This window comes from Equus caballus, chromosome 16, assembly GCF_041296265.1.
Source record: "Equus caballus isolate H_3958 breed thoroughbred chromosome 16, TB-T2T, whole genome shotgun sequence".
Classification (NCBI taxonomy): Eukaryota; Metazoa; Chordata; class Mammalia; order Perissodactyla; family Equidae; genus Equus; species Equus caballus.
The window spans coordinates 48,345,012-48,354,292 of NC_091699.1; the positions used below are offsets into that span (position 1 = coordinate 48,345,012).

The following is a 9,281-nucleotide window of genomic DNA, read 5'->3' on the forward strand; positions in this document are numbered from 1 at the left end:
TTCCTCCTGTTCTACCAAGCCCCATGCTCTTCCTGTCGCTAGTGTCCAGCTGCAAGTCCTGCCATGAGATGCCGGTCCTGCCATGGTGGGCAGCTCCAAGGGGGCAGCTTTAGAGTTAACGACTGTGCACGTGTGCACGTGCTGGAGGGGACTCGGCATTGTGGGTGCATAGTTCAGCTAGAGCGTCGTGGGCTCATGGGTCCAAGGAGTAGACTACAATTCCCGAGGTGCTCTGCGCCCAGGGGCCCGCGGTAATCTACGCGCACAGCCCCCTGGGAATAGTAGTTTCAGCCACGTGGATAAGGGTCTGAACCGAATGGCCGGGAACTCGCCTTCCCGGCGACCCGTTTAACAGGGTGGGGCGCTTCGACCCGTTTGGCAGGGCGGGGCGCCTCGTGAAGATGGTGGCGCGCGAGGCGTGTGGCTCCCGTCGTCTGCCCAAGTTTCAGCTCAGTGCACCCGCCAGCGTCTCGCTGGTCTGGAGCCCCTGCCTGCCGGGCCTCTGACCCCGCGCCCCCACGCCCGATTCCCGGCATGCCCCGCGCCCGTAAGGGCGGTGCGCCCCGCAAGGGCGGCCAGCGCCGCCGAGGGGGTAAGTAGGGGGCACTGGACAACTGATGATCGCTGAGCGGTAGCCCTGCGTGGGTCCCTGTCGGTGTCCCCGAGGGTCCTGGGTGGGGACTCCTGCCCCGACCAGTCTGGCGCCGGCCCCCCGAATTCCCCCGCGGCCGGCACGTGTCCCAGGAGGCAGGGGCCACGTGTGTGCCCAACTTGAGCGCGCAGATCGCTCGTCTGGAGCCCGCGCTCCCAGCCCCGGTTTCCCCATAGCCCCTCCACCCCAATTGCCTGCTGTGGTGGACAAACCTGCCGGAGGGAGCAGGAAGCCCGACCCCTGCTAATCCCTGATCGTTTCCTGGACTGGACTAGGAAGTTGCTGGGGCGGGGAGGTGGGGCGCTGGCTTGTCTGGGAGAACTGAGAGAGGGGGCTTTGGGGAAGCTGCAAGATTCAGGCCTTGGCGAGCCTGGCCCTAAAGGGTGGATGAGTGTCCTGGAGCCTGAGGCAGTCCTGAGAGGCTTATCAGCCTCAACCAGGAGAGTGTCCTAGTGCAGTAAACATGTATGTTTACTTTGCAGGGATGAGATGCCTGCTAGGCACAGCTTAAACTTGGCCACCGCCCTAATGGTCTTGGGTGGAGGGACATCTAAGAAAGTAGCAACATTCCAGAAGGACTAGTGCTGGGGAACAAGTTCACTGAGTGGTATAAGCCCAAGACTTAGCAACCAGGGAAGCCTCAAGGGAGGGGCTTCTCAGAGAGTCCTGAGCAAGTGAAGAAGAGAGTACCATGTGGAGGGAACAAATGGTACATAGGCCTGGCATCTGGAGGGACCATGCCACAGTGGAGCGAATGAAGGAAGGCTGGGCTGCTTTGGCAGGTAGAGTAGTGAGAGAGGAGGTGAGCAAAGGCCTGCAAAGCACAAAGTCCAGCAAGCACACAGAGTATATAGTTTCTGAGAAGTAGGGCCAGCCTGGTGACCAGAACCCATCAAAGTCAGCCCGAGGCCCTGGGCAAAATCCACACACAGGAGTATTCCAGATCTGCTGACCCTAACAATCCCCTGTATATACCTATTTTCAGGGTCTCATGCGGTCAGAGGTAGCTCTGCTTTCTGCACTTTCCAGGGTCAGGAGGAGCCTGTGTGTCCATCCATCCAGGGCTGAAGGCCTGGGATGGACCAAGGGCAACTCAGAAGACAATATGCTTGAAGCCTCAGGCACCCCCGCACATCCACTAGGAGCTGGGCTTCTGCTCCCAGGGCTAATGGGGTGACCTGGTGAGCTTGTTAGCTCACAGAAGAGCCATAACTAGTCACTTGTTTAGTCATTGTCTTCACTTGCCCTACCAAAAGAGGTGCTTTTGCATCTCTGATTTGCAGGTGGAGAAACTGAGGCTTTAAATGCTAGACACCTGACCTAGTTACACTTCTGTTAATATATGGAGCTGAGATTTGAATCCTGGATCTGTCTGAGCTTATGAGTCCCTGACCCTTGCCCTAGCCATTTTGGGGCATAATCTGGGTTGGTGACTGAAGTTCCCCAGGATCTTCCTGGATGTGCTCCCACTCCAGGCTGGGCCACTGGCCTAAGTGGGGCCAGTGCAGCACCTTCTACCTCTACCTGGCCAGCAGTCTCCTCCTTAAAGCAGACTCCGGTCTCATGGAGGCTCTGCTCACCAAGCCTGCCAGGTTTTCCTAGGCTGGGCCTAGTGCCTGCTGCTCTCCAGCAGATAGACCTCATTCTCTTTCTCCTGCTTCCTGGTTCAGTGTCCCCTGCAGCCTCTGTGCCTCCTGCCTCAGCCTCGGTTTTCTCATCCCTGAGAGGGATAGCATTCTGTCTCGTGGGGTCATAAGGCTGAGTGAGGTACCCCCATCATCACTCATCAATGAAAGCAGGCCAAGTGCCCCGTTCCACCCTCCCCAGGTGCCTGCAGCAGTACCCAAGCTGACTCAGGTTCCAGTGAGGATGAGGCAGCCAGTGAGGCCCGCAGCACCACCAGTGAATGCCCCAGCCTTCTTAGCACCGCAGCAGAGGACAGCCTTGGTGAGAGTGGGTGGGACTTTGGCAGGGACTCAGTGGGGGCTCTGTGGGCTAGGGCAAGAAGCAGGGCTGACCAGCTGGCCTTGCAGGGGGGGATGCCATGGATGAGCAGGGCCAGCAGGAAGACCTTGAGGAGAAGTTGAAGGAGTATGTGGACTGCCTCACAGATAAGAGGTACCCCTCACTGCTGGCCAACCCCTCACCCATGTCCCTGCTCAGCCCATGCCAAATATGACGCAGGTAGGGCTGGCCCACAAGAACCTCCCTTCTTCATCCCCCAGTGCCAAGACCCGGCAAGGTGCTCTTGAGAGCCTGCGCCTGGCCCTGGCATCCCGCCTACTCCCCGACTTCTTGCTGGAGCGCCGCCTCACGCTGACTGATGCCTTGGAAAAATGCCTCAAGAAAGGTTAGGCCTCGGGGCAGAGGGGGGACCTGAACTGGCCAGGTGCTGACCTTTGCTGCGTGGGCTCACTGGAAGGCATTCCTACAGGGAAGGGCGAGGAACAGGCCCTGGCTGCTGCTGTGCTGGGCCTGCTCTGCGTGCAGCTGGGCCCTGGACCCAAGGGCGAGGAGCTGTTCCACAGCCTGCAGCCCCTCCTATTCTCTGTGCTCAGTGATGGTACAGCCAGCCCTGCCACCCGGCTCCATGTGAGTGTTCCATGCTCCGTGACACCCTTCCCTCACCTAATCCGTAAGCAGAGAGATGGCTTCCACCTGCTTCTGGGCTCCCCTACTCTGAGGGTGAGCCCCATGACTGGGAACCCAGGCTCACCCTCTGACTATGGCCTGGCTTTGCCTTCTTCCCAACAGTGCGCTTCTGCTCTTGGCTTGGGCTGCTACGTGGCTGCCGCCGATGTCCAGGTAAGTGGCCTTTGGGCACAGGTAGTAGAGCACCTAGGCCTAGCTCTGCCCCTGAGCCACTCCCCTGCCTCCCTGTGCCCCTAGGACCTGGTCTCTTGCCTCACCTGCCTGGAAGGCGTCTTCAGCCGGCCTTGTGGTGTGGGTGGCTCCACAGCCTCTGTATTCCCTGTCAGCCTGCATGGTCTGCTCTGTGCTGCCCTGCAGGCCTGGGCATTGCTACTCACCATCTGCCCCAGCACCCATATCAGCCACATCCTGGACAGGTAGGGCTGACTTCCCACTGGGAGTGGGAGGGAAAAGGTGAAGAGGCCTGAGCCCACACATGTAGCTCAGCCTGCCCCTTTCCCAGGCAGCTGCCCCGTCTGCCCCAGCTCTTGTCCAGTGAAAGTGTGAACCTGCGGATCACTGCTGGCGAGACCATCGCACTGCTCTTTGAGCTTGCCCGGGACCTTGAGGTGTGAGGGAGGGTGGAGGCAGAGGGAGGGTGCCTGCTGACACTACCTGCCCATCCCAGGCTGGGTGCAGGGGATACCACAGGAGACAGGGCAGCCTTAGATCATTATGGAAGAGGATAGCCCCAAAACAAACTCAGATGCCAGGTGCTATGACGGGGGCCCTAAGTAAGGGTGTCCAGCCCAAGCAGGGGCCAAGAAGGGATTCAAGGGAGCCAGGCAGAGAAGAAAATGACTTCCTCAGTGAAAGGAAAGGTTTGGGCAGCCCCATGTTGGGAGCCAGCAGAGCTCAGGCTTCTGCTCACATGCCCTCCCTCACTCCTGCTGCAGGAGGACTTTATTTACGAGGACATGGGGGCCCTCTGCAGTACCCTGCGCACTCTGGCCACCGACAGCAACAAGTACCGTGCCAAGGCTGACCGGCGGCGTCAGCGCTCTACTTTCCGTGCTGTGCTGCACTTTGTTGAGGTGCGTATGAGAATGTATGTATCCTAGCCAGAATGCATCCCCAGGCACAGCCACCAGGCTCAGACATGTGGACCCCTATACCTTGCAGGGCGGCGAGTGTGAGGAGGAGACCATCCGATTTGGGCTCGAGGTGCTCTATGTAGACAGCTGGGCTCGGCGCCGGATCTATGCCGCCTTCAAGGATGTGCTGGGATCAGGCATGCACCACCACCTCCAGGTGGGGAGGTGGACAGGGAGGGGGCACGCAGGTTGGTTGCTTCAGACTGGCCCGAGCTCACTGCCCTCTTTGCCCCCAGAACAACGAGCTACTCCGTGACATCTTTGGCCTGGGCCCTGTGCTGGTGCTGGATGCCACTGCCCTGAAGGCCTGCAAGATCTCACGTTTTGAGAAGGTTTGCACCCTTGGGCACCTTTATCTTCCCTCCATTCCTGCGGCCCAGAGGCCTGGAGCTCTGCAGGGGCTGGAGGAGAAGCCCTGGGCCTCCCCGTCCACAGCTCACTAGATCATCACTCTTTGCCCCCACTCCAGCACCTATACAACGCTGCCGCCTTCAAAGCCCGGACCAAGGTGCGCAGCCGCTTGCGGGACAAGCGGGCAGACATCCTGTGAGGCAGGACCAGCTGAAGAGGAGAATGTCCGCACCCTTGCCCGCATTTTTAACAGAAGACAGTGCAACAGCTGGTCCCCGCCAAGAGTTGTTGCTTTATTTTTTTAATGACAAAACCAAAAACAGACATGGGGGTGGGTGGCTGGAAGCCAGGCCCTTTGCCCCTGCAGTCAGCCCTGTGGCCTCTTCCTGCCCTGTCTCAGGCCAGGCCAGGTGTGTGCCTGTCCCAGGGCTGTGGGGCAGCCAGTAGGAGGCCTATCCCTTCCTTTCTCTCCTTTCTCAGGCCTTGCTCCCCTTCCTTGGGGTGGGGGTGGAATGGCATCTGGACAGATGCCACCTCATCAGGTGGGGAGGTAAGGCTACCTGGAATGGATTTATGTGCTGACTTTTAAAGATTATTAGAGATAATTAAACTGAATGCTCAGCCCTCTGTGGCCCTGGCTCCTAGGTGTTTCTGCCTGCCATCCCTCCCCATCCACCACCACAGACTTGGGTCCAGCTAGGTCCCCCCCTCTCTATCTCACTTCTGCCCTCCCAAGACATTCTCTCCCCAGGTGGGCCTTCTCCCCATACTCAGAGCCCAGCCTGTCTTTTGACAGCTGAAGCTGGACCCCCACTGGGAGGCCTGGCAGAGTGACTGGGTGACTGGGTGGGGGCAGCTATTTCTAGACTTCTGAACCTGCTATCCGGGGGAGGCCACAGGGTGCTGACAGGCCACAGGAGGAGCCAAAGAGGCTGGTGTTGCTTCCTCTGACCTTGGGCCACCCAAAGCAGGGCCTTGGCACCAGAAGGCTTGGCTAGGCCTGGCCTGAAGAAGTCAGGAGAGGTGGGCAGGCAGCTATGGGGTCAGATCAGGCTCTTGTACAAAAACCTCACCAAGGAAGTAGTGTAGATCAGCAGTGGGAGAGGAGAAACCTGCCAATGGCCACTTTATTCCCCCCTACACACACCCCCAGGCCCCAGGTCCAAGCGGCATCTCAACTGGGTGCCCGGGCCTCACTGGAGTTGAGCCTCCGCAGCTGGCTGAGGCTGGCGAGCCGGAGTTTGAGTAGCATCTCCTCCTGTGTATGCAGTGTGTGCGCCAGCATACGTAGGGATTCACTCTGCAGCACTGTGGACAGGCAGATAGGAGTAGGGGATTATCAGACCTCATGCCACCCCACAACTCCTCACCCACTCAGCCTGGTGCCAGAGGGTGCTCAGACCCCCTACCCGACCCTTCACTGCCTCAACCTCTGCAGTTGCTCCCCCCTACCATGCAGAAAGGCCTTCCAGTTCTACTTCCTTGCCTTCAGTTCCTGCTGCCTTCCTGCACTGTCCTTACCGCTCAGGTAGACAGCCAGGACAGCAAGCGCCAGGCAGGTGAGCACCAGCAGTGCCAGCAGCAGCAGGAAGCCCCCACGGCAGTGCACAGGGCTGCAGCTGGCCTGGGCACACAGCGATGGTGGCAAGATGCTCAGCAGCTCATCCCATGGCTGTGCCTCCTCAGCTAGGTAGGGGCGCAGCGAACCTGTGGGGCAAACGGGGCATCAGGAGGGTGGCGGATGTGCCTGCTTTCCTCCCCTCTCCCAGTTCTTCCACCCTGCACCTCTGCCCCACCTCACCTCCACTATGTAGGTCGCTGATGGACTCCACGCGGTGCAGGCACACCTCCTGCACGTGATTGGAGGCCAGTGGTGCCCTGCTCCTGGAGCTCATCGTTGGTGCCATAGTGTCTGCAAGGGCAGCATGGAGCTGATTCAGCCAGCGGGTCACCCTCTCCCTTCTCCTAGGTGGCTTCCAGCAACAGCAGGGACTCAGAAGATGGGGACAGGACAGAGGGGCATTTGGCTCCTAATCCCCTAAAACTAACTCAGGAATGACCCTTGATTTGGAGCCAGGACAACCCCAGAACCCCATAGGCCTGTTCCATCCTCAGCAGCTGGAGGTGTACCTGACTTGCTCATGTTGTTTCCTTCCAAGCACCTCAAGCACTGTCTGGCGTTCCTCTGCCTGCTCACTTCTAGAGAAGAGTTTATCAGCCTTGCAGGACAAAACCCGCAGTGCATGAAATTCATTCCTGCCTCTTCTGTCAGTCTTCCCTGCAGACCCTGTGAGTTAGCCATCAAGCCAGACACAGTGCCTGGTGCCTTCTGGTCCCCAACAGCAGTGGTCCCATTCTAGCCAGCTAGCGCTGGTTCCTCCTGGCCTTGGCTCTGCTTCTTTAACATACTCAGGGGGATCCAGATGTACTTCTGTGACCCCTGCTGCTTTCACTCAACATCAGAACAGGAGACCTGCCTTTGTTATCAAACTGTTTCTGAGCCTCTGAGGTCTCCCTTCAGGCATCCCTTTGAGGCTGCCTGGGCATTGGGTTCCAGTTCCCTTCCACAATTAATAACCCCTAGAAAAGGAGATGAATAATTGATTCTGAAGGTTTTCTCCAATTTCACAATAGTTATTTAGAACAGATTCCCGGAAGAAGAATTACTGGATCAAAGAGCAGGGACTTTTTTTTAAACGCTGTCATCAAATCGTCCTCTAGAATGGCTGTCCACAGCCCCCAAAAGAGTACAACATCACCACCATTAGGCATCTCCAATGAAAAAGAAAAAATTGGCACATGTGCACACATGTATGTACTAAATTGGGAGATGAGAAAAAGTCTTGACCCATTTGGTTGGATTTCTTTCCCTGGGGTCCCTGACCAATATGTGTGTGGCCTCCTAATTACCTATTCGCAGCCTCTGCCCATTTAGTCACTGGGGTCTCTATACTTTTCTTGTGATTTTAATTACTTATTTTCGGACCCATCAAAGTGTTTATTTTGTGATTTCTAAAACTTATATTTTCTTCAAGTTGTTCTTTGACTTGATTTTTAAAAAAAAATCTTGGCCCTTTAAGCCCTCCAGATACCCAACTGGAAGCTAGATAACAAAGTCGGGGGCATAGAGGGGCCGCCACCTGATTGAGGCAGGACCATTGGACTCTCTGGGTCTGTCACTTTCAGAGCAGTCACACAGCCTTCCCGATTTGCTTGAAACTGGCCCTTGATATGCTCAAAAGTAAAACAAGCATGCTGCCAGTCGTTTCATCAGGCTGGTGTTGGGGGTCATATTAAACTCCCTCTTTGCACTTGGTTGTCCCTTTCCCACACTTTCTAAATTGAAAGTGAAAATCAGATTCTGTTTGTTACCAGGAAAAATACACAGTAAATGTCATTGTTGAGACCCCATGAGGAGGGAAACATCCCCCGCGCACCAGGCCCAGGCTCCTCCTACCTGGAGTAAAATGTTGAAAATGTGATGGGAGTTGACCAGCTGGGCCAAGCTGGAGCCCTGGAGCAGCTGGTCCTGCATCCCAGCCAGCACCAAACCTGAAGCTCCCTAGGTCCCCTGCTCTGGCCCCCTGAGCTTCTACTTGCATGTGGTGTGGCAGTTACCTGGGCAGCCACCAAGGTTGTAACTAGCAGTCAGTCTGGCCAGGCTAAGGGACCTCAACTTTTAGCCAGTTGGGGCCACCTAGTCCCAAGTTGGAGGAGATCAGAAGCCTATCCATTCCCAGTCCCTGAGCCATGTGGCCAAATGCTTCCTGGAACCACTGCCTACCCCTAATCCCAGCTTCCTCCCTGAAGGGAGAGCAGAATTGGCCAGGCATCTGCCCCACCCATGCCCACCTGGGCACAGCTTATAGTTGACCCTCCCCCAACTGAGTGGCTCCCCCCAGTCCCTCCCTGCTATCCCTAGCAGGGGAAACAGGCAAGGCCTGAGGTGAGGAGGGGTTCCAGGCATGGTAAGCCCTATCTCCATGTACAAGGGGCAGGTCCCCATACTTGAGCTGGGACATGGTGACTGATATCTAGTCAAGGAAGCGAAGTCAGTGGGACAGGGGGCAGGTTTCTCCATGATCCATAGAGTCACAGGCCCGGGGCCTTGCCCTCCCTTACAGTCCTCTCCTACCTTCTCTGGTCTCCTCAGGCATAGCGGGTGGTGGGCAGTCAGGGGGCTGATGATAGCGAGCGTCCAGTAGCAGGACAGGATGGAGGCAGCAGTGGCTCTTCTGAGAGCCTAGGGAAGGCCTGGCCACCTCCTAGCCTGGGCCTAAAATAGGCCTGAGCTCAGCCCACTGGGCTATATTTAGAGGAGACAGCTCTCAGCCATGGGAAGGGGAGGAGTGACCCACATGGGCCAGCCTGGACTATCTACCTGGTGATGGAACCTAGGCAAGAGTGCACCTTCACTAGTGTGTGTGCCCAGGGAACCCTGCCACCCCCACATACACACAGGCCTCGTCTTCCTCCAGACAAGCCACCTCAGG

At 57.3% G+C, this 9,281-nt stretch overlaps 2 protein-coding genes across 4 annotated transcripts; one reads left to right on the top strand and one right to left on the bottom strand.

Moving 5' to 3' along the window:
* Positions 1-217: 217 nt before the first annotated feature.
* IFRD2 (interferon related developmental regulator 2) lies at positions 218-5,419 on the top strand. 2 transcript variants are annotated; one of them, XM_005600638.4, is made up of 12 exons: positions 218-592; positions 2,480-2,599; positions 2,686-2,770; positions 2,878-3,002; positions 3,087-3,244; positions 3,407-3,457; positions 3,542-3,720; positions 3,807-3,912; positions 4,240-4,377; positions 4,466-4,594; positions 4,674-4,769; positions 4,907-5,419. In XM_005600638.4, the coding sequence occupies exons 1-12, from the start codon at positions 535-537 to the stop codon at positions 4,985-4,987; spliced, it is 1,326 nt and encodes a 441-aa protein (XP_005600695.2). In that variant the 5' UTR covers positions 218-534; the 3' UTR covers positions 4,988-5,419. The 2 variants fall into 2 exon arrangements, with proteins under 2 accessions (XP_005600695.2, XP_005600694.2); XM_005600637.4 differs by having other exon boundaries at positions 359-592; positions 4,674-5,419.
* Positions 5,061-9,080, bottom strand: LSMEM2 (leucine rich single-pass membrane protein 2). Of its 2 annotated transcripts, none has more exons than XM_005600636.4 (4): positions 8,924-9,080; positions 6,590-6,700; positions 6,310-6,495; positions 5,061-6,096 (listed from the first exon to the last, which is right to left on the bottom strand). In XM_005600636.4, exons 1-4 carry the CDS (start codon positions 8,943-8,945, stop codon positions 5,963-5,965), a joined length of 453 nt encoding a protein of 150 aa, XP_005600693.1. In that variant the 5' UTR covers positions 8,946-9,080; the 3' UTR covers positions 5,061-5,962. The 2 variants fall into 2 exon arrangements, with proteins under 2 accessions (XP_005600693.1, XP_070094977.1); XM_070238876.1 differs by having other exon boundaries at positions 6,590-6,761; positions 8,924-9,054.
* Positions 9,081-9,281: the final 201 nt, after the last annotated feature.